Below are 27,140 nucleotides of genomic sequence, written 5' to 3'. Positions count from 1 at the left end.
AGTAGTGCAGCCCTTTGCGTGGCTGGCTCGTGGGCAGGGGCTTGATCCTGCCTGGGGACAACTGGCCCAAGTTCAACCCCTCCTGCCCCCCGTGCCCCTGGGCAGAGCCCTGCTCCTGGCCCCCACGCTCCCCCTGGAGCTGCAGGGCAGATGGGGCAGCGCGGGGCTCGCTCACCCCTCCACCCACTCCTGCTCCCACCAGCTTTAGGCCCAAGCCAGGTGGCCGAGGCAGGGCAGGAGGGGTCTGCCGCCCAAGTACTGCTGGCCTGGGGCGCTCCGCCGGAGCCAGGCCTGGGAGTCGCACCTGCCCGGCCCGGCCCCGGCCCCGGCCCCGGCCCCGCCACCCAGGGGCGCCAGCCCGGCTGCCCGGCCGGCTGCCAGGAGGGGTGCCAGCGCCGCGGCCCGGGGGCGCCGGGGGGGCGCGGGCGGGCTGGGGCAGCAGGCCCGGCTCTGCGGGCCGGGCGCGGGGCAGACCCGCTCCCCGCAGCCTCCTGCAGCAGGGTCTCCGGGAGCAGGGCAGGACCCGGCCGCCCGCGGGGCTCCCGGCCCTGGCCCCGGCCGCGGGAGGGAGGGAGGGAGCCCGCGGGGAGAGGCGGCCGCAGAGAGCCGGGCCGGGGGGCGGGGAGAGGCGGCCCCGCTCCCCCGAGGGCTGTGCGCCGCCGCGGAGGGCGCCGGGCCGGGCCGGCGGCGGCGGGGCTCGGGAGACGGCGCTGGGCCCGGCCCCGGGGCGCTCCCCGCCTGTCTTGCGGCCTCCACCCCGCGCCTCTGGCCGCAGCCCGCCGTCCCGTCCGGCCCAAGACCAGCACCCCTCGCGGCCCTAGCACCAGGGGAAACCCCGGGGCCGGGTCGGGTCCCCACGCCCCTCTCCTGGCCGTCCCGACTCACCCCGCACCCCGGCCCTGGCAGGGCCTCCCTCCTCTGCCCCGGGCTCCCGCAGCACCCGCCCGGCCCGGGCACCCCGGCTCCGCTCCCCCGCGCAGCCCCCCCCGCGCCCCGTGCCCCGGCTCCCGCCGCACGGCCACCGCCGCAGGGGCAGGGCCTGGGGCCAGGCCACACGCAGCCCTCGGCGCCCAGCCCCTCACAAGACCAGCCGTATAACCCCTGCTCCCCAGGGCGCAGCCGGGCACAGACACACCTACGCACTGCGCTGCACCCTGCGCTGCTCCCAGCCCCTGCCCGCCCCGCGGGGAGGGAAGCACAAGGGGCGGCCCAGGGAGCCCGGCTGCCTCGCAGCAAGGGAGAGTGACGCCGCGGCAGGCCAGACAGACGGAGGCTGGGCCCCCCCGCCCCGGGGGCCTGCTCCGGCCTCTGCTCGTCCTGGGGGCAGCGGGTGAGTGCGACCCCTGCTCTGCTGGGGCGCGGGGGCAGGGCCGGGCTGGGCTGCCCGTGTCCAGCCCCGGTGCAGGGGAGCCGGGTGCTGCGACATGACTATGTCTGCAACAGGAGACTCCCGGGGGCCTCACGTTTCCGGAGAACAGCCTCTCCCTGCTCACCCAGGAGGCCCATAAGGGAGGGATCTGGGGCACCGTAGTAACTACCACAACCCAGGGGAGCGAAAGTGCTGCTGGCACCTGCCCCACTCACCCACCCAGCGTCTCCCCTACTGGCACCGAGGCCCGGCCTCTCATGGTGTGATGGGATCCCAGGTTCACGGCCAAGGGCATAGAAGTACAAAGTCCCCGTGAGGCAAGACCCTCCATTACAAAATGGGTAGATTTAGGATACGCCACCTCCCCACAACCTTAAGACTTAAGGAAACCATGACCAGAGACTGAGGAGGACAGTGCAACTTAAAGGTCTCAAACACACCTGTCCTGTCACTGCTCCCGCAGCCCTGGCCAGGGCTGGCGTCACAGCCCACAGCTGCCCTGGGGCAGGCAGGGATCCCCACGTCTCTGCAGCCAGATCCTGCCCTGGCTGCAGTCCCCACCGGCCGTGTCCACTCCGTGTCCACTCCGGGGCAGCACAGGATGCAGGTGGCCCCTGCCCTGGAGCTCCTTCCTGCCCCCCCGCCAGCTTCCAGGAAAAGGGATCCTTCCAGCCCACCTGGAAGGCAGAGTGCAAGGAGCCAGGCCACCCCCAGCCCCTCTGCAACCCAGCCACTAACCCAGAGGCAGGCAATTATTTCAGCTGGAGAGCCACTTAAGTCCTTGGCCCCTTCTCTCAGCCCCTCCCTGTGACACCGGGACGGCGAAAGCAGAAGGTGACTGCCTAGGGATCCACGGTGGCCTCCCAGGAAAGCTGATGGCGACTGCAGTGGGATGGATGAGCGCCTGGGCCTGGCGCCTCAGGGCCCTGCTCCTGCCTCTCCGCTGCCCAGGTAAGTGCCGACCCCCTGCTGTGCCGGGGTACGAGTAGGTAGGCCGGGCTAGGCTGGCTGCGTTTGGCCCGGGTGCAGCCGGGTGCTGCAGCACCAAAGGTCTGCAACAGAAAACTCCCGGGGGCCCCATGCTTGCAGAGAACGGCCTCTCCCTGGTCATCCAGGCTGCCCATCCAGTTTCAGTCAGCTGTCTGGGGCAGCAAGACTAGCTCCGCCCCTTGACAGATGCCCCGCCTCCTGGTCGCCATCTTTGGGACTAGAAGTCGTGCACCTAATACCTGACCTTTGCCAACCGGACGTTCCTCCCCTTGCCATCTCGGAACCAGAGGAAAAAACAAGTCATAGACTGGAAGTCCAGCGTTGCCAAATATCATGAGATGAACTCTTTAAAAATCAAGAGCTTGGCATGTAAATCATGAGATGCTGTTTTTGAAGTGTGTGCATGGGGGAGTTATTTGTGAAGGTGTGGGGGCTTGTGGGTGGGTGTGTAGGGTTAGGACCCCGGGGAGGGAGCAATGGCATTGCACAGCTGAGCTCCTGGGGCAAAGGCAGTGGGGCACATAGCGGGTAGCCCCCCATGCCTTCCCCGGGGGTGTGCGCTGCTGCAGGGAGCCACCCCCCCCACCATGTCTCTGGACAATATAACCCAGCCCCGGGGTCCCATTCACCCCTGCCCTACACCCTCCTTCACCATAGGGGCCTCAATATCCCCCCTCACCCCTTCCTTCTCCCCCCACCCCTTTCCCTCCACTTACCAGTTCAGAAAATCCAAAGATCTGAGGGTTAGATTGGGGGATCGACTCCCAGTTATTTCAACTTTGAAATCCTGAATCTCATGATGGTTTCCTGACAGTTGGCATTACTGAAAGTCAAACACCTACTGTAACATATTTTTATTTTATTACAAAAATATTTTTGTCATTTGTCTTTTCATCATGTAGACTGTATAAAGGTGATTGCATCAAAGTTCAGATATGAAGTCTTACTGTCATACATTGTGTGTGTGTATGGTGGCAGTGCCTGCATGGGCCCCAAACACCCTGAGCCTTCCTGCCTGCTGCTGCTGGTACCAGTGGCAGCAACTGTGCACCGTGGGGGAGTGTGTGGGGAGTCCCCGCACACCCCATCGTCCCTCACACCCACACCCTGCCCCCATGAGCTCTGTACTCCTGCCCCCTCGGGCATGGGCTCCACGCACCCACTAGCCACAGCCTCATGCTCCCTGCCCCTGCCCCTGCCCAGCTGCGGCTCCCCTCCCTCACCCCTTCCCCAGCTGCTGCCCAGAGCAAGCACAGCACTAGGGATATGAGGGGAAGACAAGCCGGTCCCCAGGGGCTGCAGCAGCCCCTCCTGGAAGCTGCCTCCAGGCTGAGCCGTGCCCTTCCCCATGAGGGTAGGACTGAGGCACATGGGCTCGGCGGGTACAGGTAATTGGTGGGTGCCCATGGGCCGGATGAAATTGCACGGTGGGCTGTATCCAGTCCATGGGGCATATTCTGCCCACCCCTGCATTAACGGTTAGCCTGCCAGGGCAAAGCCCATCCACAGACACCCTTGCAACATAAAACATCCCAACAACCAATACAAGCATACAATCCTAACAGAGACAGAGACCTGCTCCCTGTGCCACGGAGGTGGGGGTAGGGTGGGAATGGATGTGGTGTGGATGAGACACGGTTCCAGCCACCTCAATCTGCACCCATGCTCTGCTGAGTACGGAGCAGACTGGGATGAGCAGCCAAGCCAGGCAGGCCAGAGTGCTAGGTTCAAAACCACAACCTGCCACAGGGGAGGCCAGGCCATGCACCAGAGGTGGAAGCCGAGGGGATGAGGGCTGTGCCTGTGCTCTGCCTCTGCAGCTGCCCAGGATCCTAGCTGGGTCTGGCTTGGGGGTTTCAAGTGAAACCCTGCTTTCACCTCAGAGCAGTGCTGCCAGCTGAACTCTGCCTTGGTCTCTCCTCCTGCTACCGTGTACAGCACTGAATCGCACAAGTGCTCGGATCCAAGTTGCATTGGTGATAGGAGCAGGAGCCTTGACAGTTGCAGCCTTTTCCTTCTGGAAGAAGAAGAGCAAAGGTAGAGTGGGAATATGCCATTGGGCTGCAGGGCCACAACAGGAGGGGAAGACCCAGAGGAGGGTACCCCGGGGGTGGAGGGCCCTTTCTTGCAACAGGCCTGCCTCATCCCAGGGTAGGATTCACCTCCTCAGTTCCCAGCACCCAGCACAGACTAGTGTCTTTCAAATGATCCTGGGAGGACTCGTCCTGTGTCTTCTGTGCTCTGGCCCCCAGGCTGGGCAGTCTCCTACTCAGTAACAGAGGATCAGGAATCAAAGCAGTGCCTGCTGGGCCAGGAGGTGACCCTGCGCTGCTCCATGGAGGGGACGTTCCCCGACAACATGACCGCGACATGGAGGAGGATCCACAGTGAGGACAGGACGGTGCCGGAGAGCGCTGGAGACCAAGAGAGCCCCGAGCACCAGCCGCTGTTGCCCACCCTCCCCCCGGGCTGGACAGTGACAGAGGAGAGAGCTGGGACCCGCCTCACATCCGCTCTGACCTTCACCCCCACGGTGCAGGACGACAGGGTGCGAGTCTGGTATGTCTTTCTCCCAGCGGCCAAACAGGTCAGAGAGGCACCAGTGTCCCTGGGCACCTGGGTGCGGGGTGAGTGCCCAGCACCCTGATACCACCTCCGGCTGCAGCCAGGGCCTGCTGCTGCGAAGAAGAGATGGGCCTGGGATAGGCCAGCACCTGCCAGGGCCTTGTAGTTGCCAAGTGTGCAGGGGCAGAGGGAAGGCCTCACAGCACCTCCTGACCCCAGCCAGCTGCTTAGCAGGCACAAACACCCACCTCCCCAAAGTGAGATCTCGACAGCCCCTCAAGATAACTGTGTAGCTGTCTCCCCCAGGTCTAGCAAGGAACTGCTTGGGGCTGGGGCCGGGGCTGAGGCTAGGGCTCGCACACGGGGGGCCAGCAAGTAGCCAGGCAGGAGATGCGAGCAGCCCAACAAGTGGATGCAGGTCAATCTGTGCAGGGAAAGTGTATGTGTGTGTGTGGTGGGGAGGCAGGTCAGGGGCTGTAGCAGGGTGGGAGAGGCATTTCTCCTCCAGTGTGAGAAGGGGTGGGGGGGGCCCTTCCGGGCAGCAGGGAGCTATGTGGCTGGTCTGGTGGTACCGGGGCCGATGCCTGTGCTCACAGGGGCAGTGGTGGGGGGAGCAGTGGGCTGCAGGTCAGAAGTGAGGGGCATCAGCAGGGCTGGGAGGGCTGAAGCTTGGGAGTGAGGGGAACCGGCACGGTGTGGGACTGTATGCCAGAGGTTTGGGGCACTGGCAGCACCAGAGGGCTGCGGGTTGGTAGTTGGGGGCAGGGGTGTGGGTTTGGAGTGAGAGGCACCAGCATGGCTCATGGGGGCAGGGTCCTGCTGTTTGGGAGTGAAGGGCACTGGCAGGCCTGGGATCTATGGTCAGGAGTGAGGGTCAATAGTAGGGCGGTGGGGCTGTGGCTTGGGAGTGAGGGGCAGCAGGTTGGGCAGGGGCAGGGCACCAGCGTATCACTGTCCCTCCACTGTCATATCCCCCCCTAACCCTGCACAGCAGGTGTTCTTTTTTTGCCAAATTGGAAATATGGTAATCCTAACCTTGGTCCTTCTCCCAACCCCTCCCTGTGACACCAGGAAAGTGAAAGCACAAAGGGACGGCCCAAGGATCCATGCTGGCCTCGAAGGAGTGCTGATGGTGACCGTAGCAGGATGGGTGGGCACCTGGGCCTCGTCTCACAGGGGCTGGTTCCCACCTCCCCTCTTCAGGAGCACGGAAGGTAAGTGCCGACCCCCAGCTCTGCTGGGGTGAGGGGTGGCCGGGCCGGGCTGTGGTGGCCGTGTTCAGCCCCAGTGCAGAAACAGCCATTGTGCTGTGACATGAATAGGTGTGCAACAGAAAACTCCCAACAGTCCCATGTTTTCAGAGAACGGCTTTTCCCTGGTCACCCAGGAGGCCCATCCAATTTTGGTGAGCTTTCTAGGGATGCAAGGGTAGTCCCACCTCTTCACAGATACCCCACCCCCTGACTGCCATCTTGTGAAGTCCTGCGCCTAACCCTTTTGCCACCAGGCATCTCTCCCCTTCTCCCCAGAAGTACTCCTTTTGGGAGGGGGAATCGCCATCTTGGAACCAGAAAAGACACGAGTCATACACTAAAAGTCAAACGCCTACTGTCACATGTTTTAATTTTAGTGCAAAAACATACTGTTGTCATGATTTGTGTTGGCATCATGTAGTATGTACAAAAGTGTTTGTATTATTGCCCAGATATGAAGTCTTAGTCTTGTACATTGTGTGTGGGGGAGTGTGTGGGGTGTGTAGGTATGGTGGGGTGTGAGGGGAGTGTGGGGTTGTTGTGAGGGGCTGTGGCTGTGTGTGGGGGGCATAGGGTGTGTGCATATGTGGGAGGTTGTGGGGCCAGGGTGTGGGGTTAGTGGGCTGTGGGGGAGAGTGGGGTTGTGGGGACCCCCGACACCTTCCCCCCATGCTGAACAGCCCCTGCCGCCACCAGCAGCAGCAGCAGGTGGGGGCCATGGAGGCCCTCGTGGCCTGCACAGGTGCTGCCATGCTGTGCACAGCTCCAGCCAGAGCTACACCTGGTGGCGAGGAGCATACCCAGGCCAACCCCTTTATCACGTGGGGCTCCCTGTGGCAGACATGTAACTCCCAGCAATAATGCGCCACCGGCGCGACCCCAAACGATGGATGGGGGAGGGTCCGTCCAGGCAGGGTCCCCCCACTGCCTTCCCCATTCTCAGCCAATATGTGCAGGACCTGGGACTTTGCTGGAAGTGGCAGGGAGCCCAGTCTCTGCTTCCCAGTGGATCCAAGGACCTGTGTGGCAGGGGCTGGGGAAGGCAACTGGTGTCACACGAGTGGAGGAACTTCACATGCACCACGGGGAGCCCCATGCTATCGAGCCAGAGCCACTCACTGCTGGGGGGCAGCACGTGCATGGGCTACAAATGCCCTGAATGTTCCCACCTGCTGCTGTTCCTGTGCACCATGGGGGGAGTTTTTTGTGGTGTGCCCACACTCCCCCAAACTCCCTTGCGCCCACACCTTGGCCACCCATTGTTCACACTCCCACCCCCCTTGGGCATTGGCTCTGTGCTCCACCAGCCACAGCCCCACACTCCCTGCCCCTGCCCAGCTGCATGTCCCCTTCGCTCCACCACTTCCCTATCCGCTGCCCTGAGTGAGCACCACAGCAGGAACAGGAGGCGGCACTGGAGCCAGGGGAGCCGAGCAGGTCCCCAGCAGCTGTAGCAGTGGCAGCAGCGCCCCTGCGTAGAGGCCACATCCGGGCTGAGCTGGGCACTGCCTCACCAGGGTGGGAGCGAGGGCTGTGGGCTGGGTGGGTACAGTGAATTGGTGGGTGCCTGCAGGCTGAATTAAATTGCCTGGTGGGCTGTATCTGGCCCATGGGCCATATCCTGCCCGCCCATGCCTTAACCCTTCCCCTGCCAGAACAAAACCCATCCCTTGCAACACAAAAGAACCCAACAACTAATACAACCTCATGTGGCCACAGAGACCTGCAGCTAGTGTCGTAGGTGGGGGGGCGCGGAGGGGGCAGGGATTTCTCCCCCAAGGACATGGATGTGGACATGGATGTGGACGTGGTATGGCGGACACACAGTTCTGCCCACTTATATTTGCCTCTGTGCTCTGTCGGAATGGGACAGAGTGGGATGAGCAGCTGTGCTGAGCAGGCCGGGGTGCTGGGTTCAAGAGCAGAGCTAACACAAAGGAGGCCAAGCCATGCACCAGAGGTAGAAGCAGGGGGGATGAGGGCTGTGGCTGCCCTACCCCTGCAGCTACCTGGGATCCTGGGTGGGGGCTGGCTTGGGGCTCTAAAGTAAAACCCCGCTTTCACCTCAGAGCGGGGCTGCTAGCTGAGCTCTGCCTTGTTCTGCCCTCCTCCTACCAGGTGCAACATTTACTCACACCAGCACTTGGACCAGAGCTGTCTTGGGGATTGTGACAGGAGCAGTAGGCATGACTGTTGCAGCCCTTTACTACCGGAAGAAGAGGAGTGGTGAGATGCCATTTGGCTGCAGGGCCAAAACAAGGGAGGCTGGGCCAGGGAGGGTGGAAAGTGGGCAGCAATCTACCCGGGCGGTGGAGAGGCCTTGCCTGCAAAAGGCCTTTCCCATGCTGGGGCAGGATTTCATAGATTTCATAGATTTCATAGACATTAGGGCTGGAAGGGACCTCGGGAGATCATCGAGTCCAGCCCCCTGCTCAAAGGGCAGGAAGTCAGCTGGGGTCATAGGATCCCAGCAAGATAAGCATCCAATTTACTCTTGAAGGTGTTCAACGTAGGTGCTTGAACCACCTCCGCTGGCAGACTGTTCCAGACCTTGGGGGCTTGGACAGTAAAGAAATTCTTCCTTATGTCCAGCCTGAAACGGTCTTGCAGGAGCTTGTGACCGTTCGATTTACTTCCTCAGTTTACAGCACCCAGCTCAGACTGGAGGTGTTTCCCAGATAATCCCTGGTGACATGTCCTGTGTGTTGTGTGGTCTGGCCCCCAGGCTGGGCAGCCTCCTACTCCCTCACAGAGGTACAAGGATCAGAGCAGTGCCGTCCAGGCCAGGAGGTGACCCTGCACTGCTCCATGGAGGGGACGTCTCCCGAGAACATCGCCATGACATGTGAAAGGGTCCACAGCGAGGACAGGACAGTTCCTGAGAGCACTGAAGACCAAGAGAGCCCTGAGCACCAGACACTGATCCCCGCCCTCCCTCAGCACTGGAGAGTGACGGAGGAGATACCTGGGACCCGCATCACGTCCTACACGACCTTCACCCCCACGGTGCAGAACAACAGGGCGCAAGTCTGGTATGTCTTTCTCCAAGTGGCCGAACAATTCAGAGAGGCACCAGTTTCCCTGGACATCTGGGTGCGGGGTGAGTGCCCAGCACCCTGATACCACCTCCGGCTGCAGCCAGGGCCTGCTGCTGCAAAGAAGAGATGCGCCTGGAGATCAGTCAGCTCCTGCCAGGGGCTTGGAGTTGCCAAGTGTGCAGGGGCAGAGGGAAGGCCTCACAGCACCTCCTGAACCCAGCCAGCTGCTTAGCAGGCACAAACACCCACCTCCCCAAAGTGAGATCTCGACAGCCCCTCAAGATAACTGTGTAGCTGTCTCCCCCAGGTCTAGCAAAGACCTGCCTGGGGCTGAGGCTAGGGGTCACACACGGGGGGCCAGCAAGTAGCCAGGCAGGAGGTGCGAGCAGCCCAACAAGTGGATGCAGGTCAATCTGTGCAGGGAAAGTGTATGTGTGTGTGTGGTGGGGAGGCAGGTCAGGGGCTGTAGCAGGGTGGGAGAGGCATTTCTCCTCCAGTGTGAGAAGGGGTGGGGGGGGCCCTTCCAGGCAGCAGGGAGCTATGTGGCTGGTCTGGTGGCACCGGGGCCGATGCCTGTGCTCACAGGGGCAGTGGTGGGGGGAGCAGTGGGCTGCAGGTCAGAAGTGAGGGGCACGAGCAGGGCTGGGAGGGCTGAAGCTTGGGAGTGAGGGGAACCGGCACGGTGTGGGACTGTATGCCAGAGGTTTGGGGCACTGGCAGCACCAGAGGGCTGCGGGTTGGTAGTTGGGGGCAGGGGTGTGGGTTTGGAGTGAGAGGCACCAGCATGGCTCATGGGGGCAGGGTCCTGCTGTTTGGGAGTGAAGGGCACTGGCAGGCCTGGGATCTATGGTCAGGAGTGAGGGTCAATAGTAGGGTGGTGGGGCTGTGGCTTGGGAGTGAGGGGCAGCAGGTTGGGCAGGGGCAGGGCACCAGCGTATCACTGTCCCTCCACTGTCATATCCCCCCCTAACCCTGCACAGCAGGTGTTCTTTTTTTGCCAAATTGGAAATATGGTAATCCTAACCTTGGTCCTTCTCCCAACCCCTCCCTGTGACACCAGGAAAGTGAAAGCACAAAGGGACGGCCCAAGGATACATGCTGGCCTCAAAGGAGTGCTGATGGTGACCGTAGCAGGATGGGTGGGCACCTGGGCCTCGTCTCACAGGGGCTGGTTCCCACCTCCCCTCTTCAGGAGCACAGAAGGTAAGTGCCGACCCCCAGCTCTGCTGGGGTGAGGGGTGGCCGGGCCGGGCTGTGGTGGCCGTGTTCAGCCCCAGTGCAGAAACAGCCATTGTGCTGTGACATGAATAGGTGTGCAACAGAAAACTCCCAACAGTCCCATGTTTTCAGAGAACGGCTTTTCCCTGGTCACCCAGGAGGCCCATCCAATTTTGGTGAGCTTTCTAGGGATGCAAGGGTAGTCCCACCTTTTCACAGATGCCCCGCCCCCTGACTGCCATCTTGCAAAGTCCTGCGCCTAACCCTTTTGCCACCAGGCATCTCTCCCCTTCTCCCCAGAAGTACTCCTTTTGGGAGGGGGAGTCGCCATCTTGGAACCAGAAAAGACACGAGTCATACACTAAAAGTCAAACGCCTACTGTCACGTTTTAATTTTAGTGCAAAAACATACTGTTGTCATGATTTGTGTTGGCATCATGTAGTATGTATAAAAGTGATTGTATCATTGCCCAGATATGAAGTCTTAGTCTTGTACATTGTGTGTGGGGGAGTGTGTGGGGTGTGTAGGTATGGTGGGGTGTGAGGGGAGTGTGGGGTTGTTGTGAGGGGCTGTGGCTGTGTGTGGGGGGCATAGGGTGTGTGCATATGTGGGAGGTTGTGGGGCCAGGGTGTGGGGTTAGTGGGCTGTGGGGGAGAGTGGGGTTGTGGGGACCCCCGACACCTTCCCCCCATGCTGAACAGCCCCTGCCGCCACCAGCAGCAGCAGCAGGTGGGGGCCATGGAGGCCCTCGTGGCCTGCACAGGTGCTGCCATGCTGTGCACAGCTCCAGCCAGAGCTACACCTGGTGGCGAGGAGCATACCCAGGCCAACCCCTTTATCACGTGGGGCTCCCTGTGGCAGACATGTAACTCTCAGCAATAATGCGCCACCGGCGCGACCCCGAACGATGGATGGGGGAGGGTCCGTCCAGGCAGGGTCCCCCCACTGCCTTCCCCATTCTCAGCCAATATGTGCAGGACCTGGGACTTTGCTGGAAGTGGCAGGGAGCCCAGTCTCTGCTTCCCAGTGGATCCAAGGACCTGTGTGGCAGGGGCTGGGGAAGGCAACTGGTGTCACACGAGTGGAGGAACTTCACATGCACCACGGGGAGCCCCATGCTATTGAGGCCAGAGCCACTCACTGCTGGGGGGCAGCACGTGCATGGGCTACAAATGCCCTGAATGTTCCCACCTGCTGCTGTTCCTGTGCACCATGGGGGGAGTTTTTTGTGGTGTGCCCACACTCCGCCAAACTCCCTTGCGCCCACACCTTGGCCACCCATTGTTCACACTCCCGCCCCCCTTGGGCATTGCCTCTGTGCTCCACCAGCCACAGCCCCACACTCCCTGCCCCTGCCCAGCTGCATGTCTCCTTCGCCCCCCCACTTCCCTATCCGCTGCCCAGAGTGAGCACCACAGCAGGAACAGGAGGCGGCACTGGAGCCAGGGGAGCCGAGCAGGTCCCCAGCAGCTGTAGCAGTGGCAGCAGCACCCTGCGTAGAAGCCGCATCCGGGCTGGGCTGGGCACTGCCTCACCAGGGTGGGAGCGAGGGCTGTGGGCTGGGTGGGTCCAGTGAATTGGTGGGTGCCTGCAGGCTGAATTAAATTGCCTGGTGGGCTGTATCTGGCCCATGGGCCATATCCTGCCCGCCCATGCCTTAACCCTTCCCCTGCCAGAACAAAACCCATCCCTTGCAACACAAAAGAACCCAACAACTAATACAACCTCATGTGGCCACAGAGACCTGCAGCTAGTGTCGTAGGTTGGGGGGCGCGGAGGGGGCAGGGATTTCTCCCCCAAGGACATGGATGTGGACATGGATGTGGATGTGGTATGGCGGACACACAGTTCTGCCCACTTATATTTGCCTCTGTGCTCTGTCGGAATGGGACAGAGTGGGATGAGCAGCTGTGCTGAGCAGGCCGGGGTGCTGGGTTCAAGAGCAGAGCTAACACAAAGGAGGCCAAGCCATGCACCAGAGGTAGAAGCAGGGGGGATGAGGGCTGTGGCTGCCCTACCCCTGCAGCTACCTGGGATCCTGGGTGGGGGCTGGCTTGGGGCTCTAAAGTAAAACCCCGCTTTCACCTCAGAGCGGGGCTGCTAGCTGAGCTCTGCCTTGTTCTGCCCTCCTCCTACCAGGTGCAACATTTACTCACACCAGCACTTGGACCAGAGCTGTCTTGGGGATTGTGACAGGAGCAGTAGGCATGACTGTCGCAGCCCTTTACTACCGGAAGAAGAGGAGTGGTGAGTTGCCATTTGGCTGCAGGGCCAAAACAAGGGAGGCTGGGCCAGAGAGGGTGGAAGGTGGGCAGCAATCTACCTGGGCGGTGGAGAGGCCTTGCCTGCAAAAGGCCTTTCCCATCCTGGGGCAGGATTCACTTCCTCAGGTTCCAGCACCCAGCTAGGACTAGAGGGGTCACCCAGATAATCCCTGGTGACATGTCCTGTTTGTTGTGTGGTCTGGCCCCCAGGCTGGGCAGCCTCCTACGCCATCACAGAGGTACAAGGATCAGAGCAGTTCTGTCCAGGCCAGGAGGTGACCCTGCACTGCTCCATGGAGGGGACGTCCCCCGAGAAAGTCGCCATGGCATGCGAAAGGGTCCAGAGCAAGGACAGGACAGTTCCTGAGAGCACTGAAGACCAAGAGAGCCCCGAGCATCAGACACTCTTACCCATTCTTCCTCAGGGATGGAGAGTGACAGAGGAGAGATCTGGGAACCACCTCATGTCCTCTCTGACCTTTACACCCATCGTGCAAGGCAACGGGGCATGGGTCCAGTATGTCCTCCTCCAAGTGGCCAAACAGGCCATAGGGGAGCGAGTGTCCCTGGAGATCGGGGTCTGTGGTGAGTACCCAGCACCCCTGCTACCACATGCAGGTGCAGCCAGCACCCGTTGCTGTAATGAAGACATGAGCCTGGGGATAGGTCAGCAGCTGCTGGGTCCTTGGAGCTGCCTAGTGTGCAGGGGTGGAAGGAAGGACTCACAGCACCTCCAGACCCCAGGCAGCTGCTTAGCAGGCACAAACACCCACCTCCCCAAAGTGAGAACCGGACAGCCCCTCAGGATAACTGTGTAACTGTCTCCCCCAGCCCTAGCAAGGGCCTGCTTGGGGCTGGGGCCAGGTCTCACACACGGGGGGCCAGCAAGTAGCCAGGCAGGAGGTGGAAGAGCCCAACAAGTGGATGCAGGTCAATCTGTGCAGGGAAAGTGTATGTGTGTGTCTGTGGGGGGGGGGGCAGGTCAGGGGCTGTAGCAGGGTGGGAGAGGCATTGCCCCTCCAGTGTGAGAAGGGGCAGGGGGGCCCTTCAGGGCAACAGGGAGCTATGTGGCTGGTCTGGTGGCACCGGGGCCGGTGCCTGTGCTCACAGGGGCAGGAGTGGGGCGGGGCAGGGGTCTGCAGGTCAGAAGTGAGGGGCACGAGCAGGGCTGGGACGGCTGCAGCTTGGGGGTGAGGGGCATGAAGGAATAGAGTCGTATGTTATTTTCTTAGTTTCTAAAATGATATTTGACACAGTGTCACACCCAATTCTTATAAATAATCTAAACAGTTGCAATGTAAATTATTACACAGTGTGGTGGGTGGAAAATTGGCTTATGGGTCACACCGAGAGAGTGGTCTTGGTCACGTTGGTTTCTACCTGGAGAAATGTGGGCAGTGGAGTCCCCTGAGGCTCTGTCCTGGGGCTGGTACTGTTTAATATCTTCATCATGACTTGGACGAGGGAGTAGAAGGCACCCTGTCCAAGTTTGCTGATGACACCAAATTATGGGGGGAAGTACACAAACTAGATGGCAGGGAGCGAATCCAGGCTGATTTGGACAGGCTGGAGAAATAGGCCAAACAGAATGGGATGCAGTTTGACAAACGTGTCATGTGCTGCCCCTGGGGAGGAGGAGTCGTCAACACTCTTACAGCCTGGGAGGGACCACACTGAGTAGTACAACTGCGGAAAGGGATCTCAGAGTCGTAGTCAACTCCGAAATGAAGATGAGTCACCAGTGTAAGGAGGTAATAAGTAAAGCTAACCACACCCTTTCTTGCATACATAGATGCATCACAAGCAGATCTCGGGAGGTGATACTTCCCCTCTGCGGCATTGGTCAGGCCACAGCTGGAGTACTGCGTCCAGTTTTGGGCGCTGCACTTCAGGAGGGATGTGGCTGGCCAGGAGAGAGTTCAGAGGAGGCCACTTGTCTGGTTAAAGGCCTACAGAAAAAACCCTATGTGGACCAATTGGGAGACCTGAACCTCTTCAGGCTTCACTAGAGGAGGCTGAGATGTGATCTTGTGGCCACCTACAAACCCATCGGGGGGCGGGCAGGAAGAAATAGGGGATACAATGTTTACCAGGGCTCCTGTTCACCAGGCACCCTTGGGGAAAACTAGGAGTATTGGTCACAGTCTGGACACCCTAGTTGTGAAATAGTTTTCCTAACGTTGAGCCTGAAACAAGCCTGAAACAATCTTCCAGGACTTTGGGACCATTACTCCAAGTTTTCCCCATGTCCTGATGAACAGTTGTTCACTGAACCCTAGATGTACACTTCTGATGTAGCAGTGAGCTGCTACCAAGTTCCCTTGCAGCCTTCTCTTCTTCAGGCTCAAGAGTCCCAGGTCCCTCAGCCTTTAGCAGGCACAGACACCCACCTCCTGCTGTGTAGGAGTGAGGGGCTCTGGCAGGGCTGGGATCTATGGGTCAGGAGTGCGGGGCAGTAGTAAGGCTGGGGGAGCTGTGGCTTGGGAATGGGGGAGGGAGAATGGGCAGGGGCAAGGCACCAGCGTATCACTGCCCCCCGCCCACCGTCATATCATCCTAGCTCAAAAATAATGTCTTCCTCTTGTACATTGTGTGGGAGGAAGCATGTGGGGTGCATGTATGGCGGGGGTGAGGGAAGTGTCGGGTTGTTGTGAGGGGATCTGGCTGTGTAGGGGAGCATAGGATACGTTGCAGGCTGCGTGCATATGTGGGGGGGTTATGGGGACAGGGTATGGAGTTCGTGGGGTATGGGGGAGGGTGGGGGTACATATTGCCCCCACACATTCCTCCCACGGTGCACAGCCCCTTTCTCCACCACCACCAACACCAGCAACAGCAGCAGGAGGTGGGGGCCCGTGGGGTCGTCATGGCCAGCACAGGCCCCACTGCCCAGCAGTGCACAGCTCCAGCCAGAGCAACACCTGGCGGCAAGGAGTGTACCCAGGCCAACCCCCTCTATCATATAGGGCTCCCCATGGCACACATGTAACTCTGAGCAATAACACGGCACTGGGGGACCCCAAACAATAGATGGGCGGTGGAGAGGCCTTTCCTGCAACAGGTGTACCCCACCCAGGGCAGGATTCACCTCCCCAGGACCCAACACTCACCTCAGACTGATGTCTTTCAGATGATCTGGGGCCAGCTCCTCTCAGATCTCCTGTGCTCAGACCCCCAGGCTGGGCAGTCTCCTACTCCGTCTCAGAGGTGCAGGTGCCAGAGCGGTGCCTGCTGGGCCAGGAGGTGACCCTGCGCTGCTCCATGGAGGGGACGTTCCCCGAGGACGTGGCCATAACGTGGGAGAGGATCCACAGCGAGGACAGGATGGTGCTGGAGAGTGCTGGGGACCAAGAGAGCCCCGAGCACCAGCCGCTGATCCCCGCCCTCCCCCCGGGCTGGGGAGTGACGGAGGAGAGAGCTGGGACCCGCCTCACGTCCTCCCTGACCTTCACCCCCACGGTGCAGGACGAAGGGGCGCGGGTCCGGTGCATCTTCCTCCACGAGGGCAAACAGATCAGAGAGGAGCGGGTGTCCCCGGAGATCCGGGTGTGGGGTGAGTGCCCAGCGCCCCGATGCCACCTCCGGGCGCAGCCAGGGCCTGATTCTGTGAGGGAGAGATGGGCCTGGGGATGGGTCAGCACCTGCCAGGGCACTGGAGCTGCCACGTGAGCTGGGACAAAAGACCTCACCCAGACCTCAGAGCACCTCCCCACAGCAACCAGGTGTCTAGGAGGCCCAAGTACCCGTCTCCCCAAAGTGAGGTCTCAGCGATCCTCGAGCTAACCCCCCCGCTGTCTCCCCAGCCCGGCCGCAGGTGTCGGAGATCCAGGTGTGGCCTGAGTGGGACCCCCGCGACAAGGTGCCGTTCGCTGTCCAGCTCCACAACTTCTACCCCCGGGAGGTGCCCCCGATCCAGTGGGGCTGGGACGGGGCCGGGAGCTGGGGGGCAGACCCCGCGCAGATAGACAAGAACGCGGACGGCACGTTCACCGCGATGAGCGTCTGGAGAGTGCCCAGCCGGAGCCTGACCCGGCCGGAGCTGCGCGTGCGAGTGTGCGTCCAGCACGGCCCTGGAGAGCCCCCGAGCGAGAGAGAGCTCAGCCTGAGGGCCGCGGGTGAGGAGGGGCCGTGTCCGGGGGTCCCAGCCCCGCTGCAGGGGTGTTGGGCCTGGGTGGGGTGTGAGGGGCCGCGGCTCCCCTGACGGGGCCTGTCCCTGCCTCTGCCTCTTCCCTTCCCCAGGGCTCCTGCGGCCCCCGGACGTGTCCGATATCTCCCGGACCGAGTCAGTGGCCAAGGGGAAGGGAGTCACCATGAGCTGCTGCATCGCGAGGCATTTCCCGGGGGAGCTGAGCGTGACCTGGCTGCGGAAGGGCAAGGGGGAGCCCACTGCTGTGATCCTGCGGGACTCGGCTGAGTGGAGGGTGGAGCCTGGCACGGCCGTCCTGGCACGGGATGGGAAGAGCTTCCAGCAGGAGACCAGACTCGTCCTCTTGACTGCCAAGGAGAAGGGGGCAGAGTACATCTGCCGCGTGGGACACCTCGCCCTGGAGACCCCCATCGAGAGGAGCAGTAGTAAGTGCTGGGATGGGACAGGCCCGGTGGCAGTTGCAGGGTAAGGATCTGGTCATGGACCCTGCTTTGGTTCTGTTCATCGTGGGTCCAAAGGGGAGCAGACCCACCTATCACCCAACCCAGCTGAGAGGGATTGTGACTCCAGGGCCCTGCCTGACCCCCAGCTGTTCACTACGGCACCCTTGGGGAAGACCCAGACCAATGGATATAAACTGGAAGGCTGCTTGAGGTTGAATACGGGAAAAAACCCTTCCCAGTCAAGGTGTCCAGACTGTGGAATAAACTCCCTTCAGAGGCGGTGCAGTCACCTGTCCTGGAGGTTTTCAAGAGGAGACTGGACAGTCACCCCCCTGGGGTCACTTGACCCCAATTCTCTTTCTGCCTAGAGAGGGGGGGCTGGGCTCAGTGGTCTGCGAGGTCCCTTCCAGCCCCTGGTAACATGAATCTCTGAAGACCCTGCTCCCCTCAGAGCGATGCCACAACCTGAGCTCTGCCTTGCTCCCTCCTCCTGTGACCAAGGGCAGGAGCGGGTAAGCCTGGTGCCTTGGTGGGAGCCCTGGGAGCAGGAGCCACGACTGCCACAACCAGTAACTTGTTGAAAAGGTGTCTTTGGGCTTCAGGTCACAGTGGGAAGGGACAGGCCAGAGATGGGGGAGGGCGACCATGAAGAGCAGACAGAGGCCTTTCCCACAATAGGAACAATAGGGTCCGTAGGGGAGCAGACCCGCCTGTCTCCCAGTCCATCCCAGAGGGGCTGTGACTCCATGGCAGTGCCTGACCCCTCACACCCGGCCCTCCTGGAGGCTGCCTGGGACCGGGGGCGCCTGTTGCTGCTCTGGGTGTGTGACAGGAGCCCACGGCAGAGGCTGCCAGGAGTTGGGCTCAGTCCAGACAGGGTAGTGAGTGAGCATGTGTCTGGTACCAGAGGCAGGGGCTGCTTGCTGACGTGCTGCTCCCACCCTTTGCAGACTGCCATCCACGTCCTCCAGGGCTCAGAGAGGTCTGCCTGCCAGAGGCCCTGGTCCCTGGGCAGCCGGTGACTGTGAAGAGCCTTTTATCAGGGTCCTTCCCCAAGCAGGTGGCGATGGCCTGGCTGGGAAAGAAAGCAAGAAAGAAGGAGCGTGAGGCGCGGAGAGCTCAGACCCCCCCAGGATCCACACCCCCACCCCCAGCCAGGTGCCAAAAAGGGAGTCCCACAGCACGGAGTCCCAGCAGCAGTCCCCCTCCACGGGGCCCGAGGATGATAGGGTTGAGTACCAGTCCTGGGCTCACAGGTATGAGTGTGTGGGCCAGGCAGCATGGGGAGATGCTGGGGTGGTGAAGACCAGGAGCTGCTGTGCCTTGCACCACGTACATGGCTCTGTTTGAGCAGACACCCCCTTGGGCTGAGCTTTTCCCAATGGTTCCCAGGCACAGAGGTGATTTCCGGGTGGTTTGTGAATGTCCCCTGCAGTCACTCCTGGAGGCAGGGGAAGGCCCCGAGTACTCTCAGCCCAAAGGGGAACACGGACTCTTGTCATGCCCAGTGTTGCTGGTGGTGACGTGTGTGTCAGAGGACACTCCTGAGCGTAGGCCGACTCCATCAGCTCTGATCCTGTTTTCCTGCTGCAGACTCCATGTCCCACAGAGCAGGCTTCAGCCTGGCCCCTGCACCACCCATGCCCCAGCAGGCAGGTTCAGCCTGTGGCTCTGCCTGGCTGTCATGGATGTTTGGCACACCTGTCACTTTAAGAGAAGGGGCTGCTCCAAAAGCAGTCTGCAGGTCTGGAAGGGGCCAATTAGGGAGTCACGTGAGCAGAAGGGGTGGGGTTTGAGACATGTAAGCCCAGGCCCTGAGCTGGCCAGGCAGTCTAGCTCTGAGAGCTGCAGGAAGTGGAGGTCCTGAGCCACAGGTTCACAGGTAGGCTCCTGCCACCGCATCTGGGCTGGGGCAGGCACTGGTGGTTTGTGCAGGGACGAAAGGGAGGTCAGGAGGTCCCAGCTGGCCAAAGAAAGGAAGAGGGGCCAGAGAAACAGAGAGGCTGGGGCACAGAGGGAGAGAAACTGAGCCCAGGCGGGGCTGGGGCCTGAAGCCCGTCACGGGCGGAGGTGGAAGGGCCAGAGCAGGGCGAGTGTGAGCAAAGCAAGGAGTGAGGCCAGAGCCTGATAGAAGGGGAGAGAGTGGGGCCAGCCAGCACGGAGCCCATAGAGAGATGGAGCCCGGAGCCAGAGGGCCCAGAGCCCACAGAGGGAAGGAAGTGTGTCATCAGGATTGGAGAGCCCCGGGGTCTGGGGCCCAAGAGCGCTGAGTGTGAACAGGGCCAGGGAGCCCTAAGATATCGCTGGCCCAGAAGTGGGGCCAGGGCCCAGAGAGAGGCGAAAGGCCAAGGACGGCCACAGCTGGAGAGTGGTGGGGCCAGAGGAGGCCAGGAGTCGCACCTGGCCTATGAGTGGGGGCAGGGCCCAGAGAGAGGGGCAAAGACCCGGGTCACCGATGGAGACCAGGGGCCAAGGAGCCCATAGCGTAAGAGAGCGGGGGACCGGGGCTGGGAGCCCATAGCCCAGGAGAAGTGTGTGACAACAGCAAGGAGTATCATCTGTGCAGCACAGCCATGGGTTAAAGGGATGCTCGGTGCTATGTAATTACCCTGTAAGGCAATGACCACAGACCACCATGCTCAAGAGAGCAAGGTCAGGCTCGGGAGACCCTGGGGCAGCCTCCCGTTATGTAGGAGCTGAAGACATCACCGTGCAGTGGGCGAGGGAGGAGGGGACTGCCCGAAGGCAGACGGATGGGGGCTGAAGGCGCTCCTGGGCGTTGCAGCCACCCTTGGTGCAGACCCCTTCACATCAGCTGACAGGGAAGGCCAGTGGCTCCAATTCCACTGGGCGACAGGACCCGCGTGTCCCGGGTGGCAAGTCACTGGCTTGTTTCTCAGTTCACAGAAGTGTAGGGCTGGAAGGGACCTTGTGAGATCAGTGGGACCTGGTGACTGTCTATAAACTCAGTAGGGGGGACCAGAAGGGTTTGGGGGAGACACTGTTTCCCCGAGCGCCCCCGGCATGACAAGCAACAATGGACACAAATTATTAGAGAGTAGATTTAGATTAGACATCTGCAAGAACTACTTCCCGGTCAGGGCAGGTAGGAGGGGGAACCAACTTCCAAGGGAAGTTGTGCTGGTCCTACCCTGGAGGGCTTTAAGAAGAGGCTTGATGCCTACCTGGCTGGACTCATTTGAGTCCAGTTTTTTTCTCCTGCCCAGGTGGGCGGTCGGACTTGGAACATCTACAAGGTCCCTCCGACCCGACTTCTATGATTCTATGACCCCCTGCTCTGGAAGGAAAGACCACCGGGGCCAAATAACCCAGGATGGTGTGCATCCAGTCTCCTTTTGAAAATCTCCATGGTAGGTGCCTGCACCACCACCCTGGGAGTTTATTCCAGAGTCTGGTCACATGAACCGCATGACTGGGCGGTGAATGTCAAGGGCTATAGGCTGTACTGGAGGGACAGGATAGGAAGGAGAGGTGGGGGCGTGGCACTCTATATTAAGGAGGAATACACATCCTCGTTAATTAGCAAGGTGTCAGGGGAAGGGCACTCTGAGGTGCTTTGGGTTAGAGTACAAGGCAGTCGAGGGGAAAGAGACTTAACAGTGGGGGTCTACTACAGACCTCCCAACCAGGGAGAGGAGCTTGACCAGGAATTCTTGGGTCAGCTCACAGAAGTAGTGAAGGCTAGGGATGTGGTAGTCATGGGGGACCTGAACTTCCCGGACAACTGCTGGGAAGAGCAGTCAGCCAGGTCTGACCGCTCACGTCGGTTCTTGGCCAGAGTGCAGGACCTCCATCTAACCCAGGGGGTGCACAGTCCCACCGGGGAGACGCCTTGTTGGACCTGGTGCTGCCATGGGTGACGACCTGGTGTGGGGGCTGCCGGTGCTCGACCACCTGGGCGACAGGGATCATCGCCTGCTGGGATTCACCATCCAGTGCAAGGTGGCCAAGGCCGGCAGTAAGGCAGCAGCCCTAGATTTTAGGAGGGCAGACTTCAACGAGCTAAGGAGGATAGTTGGAGAAGCGCTGAGGTCCCGGCGGGGAGGGGAGCACACACAAGCCTCTGTGGCTCACCAAAAGCATCCGGGAATGTCTCCTTGCTAAAAAGGAGGCTTACACCCAATGGAAAGAAGGGGTCATCACCAGGGAGGGCTATTCTGTAGTTGCTCAGGGATGTAGGCGGGTAGTTAGGAAGGCCAAGGCAGAGATGGAACTGGGACTAGCTTCCCAGATTAAGTCCTTTTTTAAATATGTAGGGGGTAAAAAGAAGGTCCTGGTTAATGTGGGGCCCTTGCAGCACGCGTTGGGAAATTTGGTCGTCACACCGGACAGCAAAGCTAACATGTTTAATGATTTCTTTGCCTCCGTCTTCCTAAGTAGTGACCAGAACAGCCACCTCCCTGCTGGGCCTCCCATAGGCCCTGGGGGAGGCACACCTGGGCCACGGGTTAGTGAGGATTTAGTTAGGGAGCTTCTGGAGGGGCTGGACATATTCAAGTCAGCCGGCCTGGACGATCTCCGCCCTAGAGTTCTAAAGGAACTGGCTGAGGTCATTGCAGCACCCCTGGCACAGCTTTACGAGAACTCGTGGTGCCCTGGTGTGGTGCCAGAGGAGTGGAAGAGGGCCAGCATGGTCCCCATCTTCAAAAAAGGCAGGAAGGAGGACCCGGGAAACTATAGGCTGGTTAGTCTTACCTCGATCCTAGGCGAGCTGTTTGAGAAAATTATGGTGGCACACATCCAGGAGGGGCCAGCAGGGGACTGCATGCTTAGGGGCAACCAACATGGGTTCATCAGTGGCAGGTCTTGTCAGAGCAACCTGGTGGCCTTTTACGATCAGGTCACCAAATCTTTAGACGCAGGGGTTGCTGTGGATGTAGTCTTTCTGGACTTCCGGAAGGCTTTTGACACTGTCTCTCACCCTGTTGTCATTAAGAAACTGGGGGCTGTGGTGTCGACACCCACAGAGTCAAATGGGTTGCCAACTGGCTGGAGGGCCGCACCCAGAGGGTGGTGGTGGATGGGTCATGTTCGACCTGGAGGGATGTGGGCAGTGGGGTCCCTCAGGGCTCGGTCCTCGGGCCCGCACTGTTCAACATCTTCATCAGTGATTTGGACAAGGGGGTAAAAAGCATCCTGTTCTGATGACACTAAGATGTGGGGGGACGTGGGCATGCTGGAAGGGAGGAACAGGGTGCAATCAGACCTAGACAGGTTACAGGGGTGGGCAGATGAGAATAGGATGGGATTCAGCACAGAGAAGTGCAAGGTGCTGCACCTGGGGAGGAAGAACTGGCACCATACCTACAGGCTGGGGAACTCCCTTCTCGGCAGGGCAGAGGCAGAAAAGGATCTGGGGGTCATCACTGACTCCAAGATGAACATGGGCCGGCAGTGTGGGGACGCAGTCAGGAAGGCCGACCGCACCTTGTCCTGCATCCACAGATGCACCTCGAGCAGGTCCAGGGAGGTGATCCTCCCCCTCTGTGCGGCACTGGTCAGGCCGCAGCTGGAGGACTGCATCCAGGTCTGGGCGCCGCACTTCAGGAGGGATGTGGACAGCATGGAGAGGGTCCAGACGAGGCCACTCGCATGATCGGGAGGCAGCAGGGCAGGCTGTACGAGGGGAGGCAACAGGACCTGAACCTGTTTAGCCTCCAAAAGGGAAGGCTGAGGGGGGATCTTGTGGCCTGTTACAAACTAGTCAGGGGGGACCAGCAGGCACTGGGGGAGTCCCTGTTCCCCCGAGCACCACCAGGAGTGACCAGGAATAACGGTCACAAGCTGGCAGGGGGTAGGTTTAGGTTAGATATCAGGAAGCGCTACTTCACAGTCAGGGCGGCTAGGGTCTGGGACCAACTTCCAAGAGAAGTGGTGCAGGCTCCTACCCTGGGGGTCGTTAAGAGGAGGTTAGATGAACATCTTGCTGGGGTCATTTGACCCCACTACTCTTTCCTGCCATGGGAGGGGGTCGGACTAGATGATCTGCTCAGGTCTCTTCTGTGGCGGGCCAGTAGGGGGCACTCCTGCGTTGAGCCGCCCACCTCCCTGCGCCTGACCGCCTGCCAGGCTCCGAGTGCCTCCCTGGGGGCGCCTCACGTCCGGCCCGACCCCTTCCTGGAGCACCCTCGCTAGCCTGGGGGTAATGTGCCAGCACCACCCCGAGAATGGACTCACTCCTGGCCCTGTGTCTTCAGGGAAACACAGGCCTAACGTCCTACGGGTACTCGACCCGGTACAGGCACTTGGGGCACTTCCCCAAGTCCGGGGGCAAAAAGTAAAGTCCCCCTTAGTCCGTAGACCTAAGGGGTCTCTCAGGCATAATTTAGACCCACCCCTCAATAAGTCTCCCACACTGGTCACAAAGGAGAAGTTTATTGATTACAGGGGGTAGGGGAAACTAGGGTACAGGGTTGAGCAATATCCTAGAAATCCTGAAGAGCAAACGGTGTGGCTGAGGTAGCCTTTTGATCACACATCTGAGTTACTGCCAGCTAGATATCTACCCAGATCTCGAGTAGCTCACTCACACGCTTCATCCAGAGGCTGGTGAGATCCTTTCTAGCATCTGGCTGTTCCCGGTTCATGAGTTTTTTGGGGAGAGGGCCCTTTCAGATGTTTATGCTCCTCTGAGTCCCCCCCTCATGGCTCCAGCCTCACCTCATGGCCGAAGAGACCGCCTCCTCGCCCATCCTGACTTATACAGCCCCCGTGACCTCATTCACCTGGTCCAGTGGAGGTCAGCCCCAGCTGGCTGTTGGCCAACCAATTTGAGATGCATCACGTGATCCCAGCCCCCCAGGTAGATGCCCCGCACCCAGGTGGCTGATGCCAGTCCCGTGGGCAGAGGGAGCAGGTTCCCCCTCCCTCAGGACTGCAGCCAGCTCAGGTTACCTGAAGAGACAGGTGGAGGGTGCGGTCCCCTGTGTGCAGGGCCCACCCTAATCAAATGGTTGCAGCTCAGAGATTTTAGTCACAGTGTCACAGGGCAGAGATTTTGGGGAGAAACAAGGTGGCTTTCTGCCACACCTTCCAACCCTAGAAACTATGAAACTATGAACCGTGAAGAAGTTTCTCCTTATATCCAGGCTGAAACCTTGTTCTAGGAGTTTATGACCGTTGTTTCCAGTTTTCCCCTGCGGCGCTTTGGTGCATAATTGTTCGCCTAGCCCCTGTTGCTCTCCCCTGATATATTTGCAAGCTGCCACCAATCCCCCTGAAGTCTTCTCTTTCCTGGGCTCAACAGTCCTGTATCTGTCAGCCTTTCCTTGTATGGCCTGCTCTTCATGCTTCTGATCATATGAGTGGCTCTTGTCTGGACTCTGTAAACTTCTCCACATCCTTCCTGAAGTGCGGCGCCCAGAACTGGATGCTGTCCTCCAGCTGGGGTCTCACCCATGCCACAAAGAGCAGGAGAATAACTTCTTAATTTTGCTTGAGATGCACTGGTTGATGCATGCAGTGTATTGCTGGCTCTGCTGACTGTAGCATCACACTGGTGGCTCACATTCCTGTGTCAGTCATTTATGACCCCCAGGTCCCTGTTGGGCATGGTGCTAGCTAGCGCAGCACCACCGAGCCTGTAAGTCTGTTGTGGATTTTCCCTCCCCCCATGGAGCACGTTACACTTCGCAGTCTTGAACAGCATCTGGTTGTGGCCCACCCATCCAACTCATCTGTCCAGGCCTGCCTGGATCGTCAGCCTGCCCTGATGCATGGCTGCACTTCCCCGCAGATTAGTGTCATTGGCAAACTTTGTCGCTTGTCTTCTAGATCCATCCGAGCCCTCCAGAGCCTCCAGGAACTGAGGAGAGAGGAGGCCGCCACAGACAGAGCAACGTGGGGTGAGGCTGCGGTGGTGACACCCAGGGGCTGCAGCAAGTCCTGGGCATGTCTCCTCTGGTCACCCCCGGGCAGGCAGGGGAAGGCACGAAGTACTCTGAGCCCAAAGGCCCCTGGGTAACGCGGGTTCCCATCATGCCCGAGTCACAGAGCGTGAGGAGTAGGAGTAATTGAGTTGGTTTTCTGACCTATATGACTGGAAAAACAGACAGAGACCAGAAGTGTTGATACTGGTTATTTCAGTTAAATATTCTGAGATAACGAATTCTGCATGCCTTGTTTTTGTCTATGATATATTACCGTGTATGGATGTTAAGTTTATTTTTCTCTCTGAGAAACCAGAAACTGATAACTATTTCTATAAGCACAGTGTTTCACTCTCATTTAAGTAAACAGCCTGTATGTCTGTGTGTGTGTTAACGATCAGTGAGTTACTGTCCAAGGTTGTATTTTTTTTCCTCTTTCTCTGTCTTAAGTATAAATATGCTTGTAAACTTAGAGAGTGCGAGAAATCCTTTGAAACAGACAAGTGAGTGATTCCCCTTGCTGTAGGGAATCCTCCCTGTGATCACAGTATAGCCCTAAATAAAGAAAAGCTGGCTCTGTCAGTTCTGATTCAACCACAACGCGAAGTTTGATTTCTTCCACAGAGCTGTCCGGGCACACTCCTGTGCACAGACCAGCCCTGATCTCTTTTCCCATCCCAAGACCCCATGTCCCAGCAGCAGGCTTCAGCCTGACACCTGCACTCCCCCACTGTGCTCTGGCAGCTGGATGCAGCCTACCGCCCTGCCTGGCTCATGGGGAAGCCCAGAGGCTCTGGGTTTTCCAGGCAAATGGACTGCAGGCCCTGGATGACAAGTCACAGCCTCATGCCTCTTCTTTTCGAGGCCATTCAGAGTCCACCAGAGCCTCCGAGAGCTGAGGAGGGAGGTGTTGCCTGAGGACAGAGGCAGGGTTGGATCTCGCACCCACCTGGGAAACGCCACGGCTGGGCTGGGCTGGGCAGGGGGATCTGGCTGGGGCTGGGGCACAAGGCCGAGCATCTTGGCTGTCCCTGGGTCATTCCCAGGCCTCCAGTGGGGATGGCTGCTCCTACTGTCCTTCCCCCAGCCATGGTCTGTGCAGTGGGCCTGGGCAGGGAGCCCAGGGCTGGGGGCGCTTTCTCTCCCTATCTGTACAAAGGGGCGGCTTCTGGGCTGCCACAATAAAGGTGGCAGTGCTGAGACTCACTGGCTCTGGTCCACCTCCTTCTCTAGTGTGGCCCATTTGAATCCCCTGCTCCTCTCTTTGCTGGATACTGCACATTGTGACCAAGGGGGGAGCCGAGTCCCCTAGACATTGTCTCCTTTCACAGCTGCTGGCCCCTTGGCAGCCCTCCCCAATGGTGCCCAGGAAGGCTGGCACTCGGTGCCATAGTGGCAGCTCCCTACATATCCACCACCAGGGTAGGGCTGAGGCAGGCAGTCGTGAGGCAGAGGCCAGGTCACACACGGCTTGGCCCTATGTTAGCAGAGACACCCCTGTGATGTACTAAGTCAGTCCAGAAATGAGGCTGCTGCCCATGTGCAGCTCTCCTGCCTCCTGCACACCTTCCCCAGGGGTTGCACATGGCTGAAGAAAGTGGATCCGGCTAACTATAGGCCTATCAGCCTGACTTCTATCCCAGGGAAAATCTTAGAAAAGTTTATTAAGGAGGCCATTCTTAATGGACTGGCTGATGCCTACATCCTAAGGGACAGCCAGCACGGGTTTGTTGCGGGTAGGTCTTGCTTGACCAATCTCATTTCCTTCTACGACCAGGTGACCTATCACCTGGACGAGGGAGAAGAGATTGATGTCATATATCTTGACTTCATAAAAGCCTTTGATCTGGTATCCCATGATCACCTCTTGGCCAAACTGGCCAGCTGGGGCCTTGGGTCCACCATGATCTGCTGGCTGGGGAATTGGCTCCGTGGTCAGGCCCAGAGGGTAGTAACTCATGGA

The 27,140-nt window shown here is 59.7% G+C and overlaps 1 protein-coding gene across 1 annotated transcript; it reads left to right on the top strand.

The window, feature by feature from the left end:
* Positions 1 to 1,114: 1,114 nt before the first annotated feature.
* Positions 1,115 to 26,604, top strand: LOC149865303 (uncharacterized). The gene is made up of 15 exons (XM_090041289.1): positions 1,115 to 1,330; positions 2,168 to 2,320; positions 4,298 to 4,396; positions 4,612 to 4,918; positions 5,996 to 6,138; positions 8,296 to 8,403; positions 8,903 to 9,209; positions 10,276 to 10,418; positions 12,574 to 12,681; positions 12,909 to 13,283; positions 15,829 to 16,251; positions 16,502 to 16,813; positions 16,938 to 17,270; positions 18,239 to 18,544; positions 25,083 to 26,604. Exons 2-15 carry the CDS (start codon positions 2,245 to 2,247, stop codon positions 25,115 to 25,117), a joined length of 3,075 nt encoding a protein of 1,024 aa, XP_089897415.1. The 5' UTR covers positions 1,115 to 1,330; positions 2,168 to 2,244; the 3' UTR covers positions 25,118 to 26,604.
* Positions 26,605 to 27,140: the final 536 nt, after the last annotated feature.

Source organism: Crocodylus siamensis, chromosome 4 (assembly GCF_052110815.1).
Source record: "Crocodylus siamensis isolate JL-2025a chromosome 4, ASM5211081v1, whole genome shotgun sequence".
Classification (NCBI taxonomy): domain Eukaryota; kingdom Metazoa; phylum Chordata; order Crocodylia; family Crocodylidae; genus Crocodylus; species Crocodylus siamensis.
Note: the sequence above shows the minus strand (reverse complement) of the source record. Positions and strands in the feature narration are given on the sequence as shown.

Excerpts from the sequence above, each read along its gene's own strand:
- LOC149865303 (XM_090041289.1), top strand. The coding sequence starts at position 2,245 with ATGGCGACTGCAGTGGGATGGATGAGCGCCTGGGCCTGGCGCCTCAGG. Across the intron at positions 2,321-4,297 it reads CCTGCCTCTCCGCTGCCCAG|CACTGAATCGCACAAGTGCT; the intron begins GTAAGTGCCGAC and ends TACCGTGTACAG. Across the intron at positions 12,682-12,908 it reads CTACCGGAAGAAGAGGAGTG|GCTGGGCAGCCTCCTACGCC; the intron begins GTGAGTTGCCAT and ends TCTGGCCCCCAG.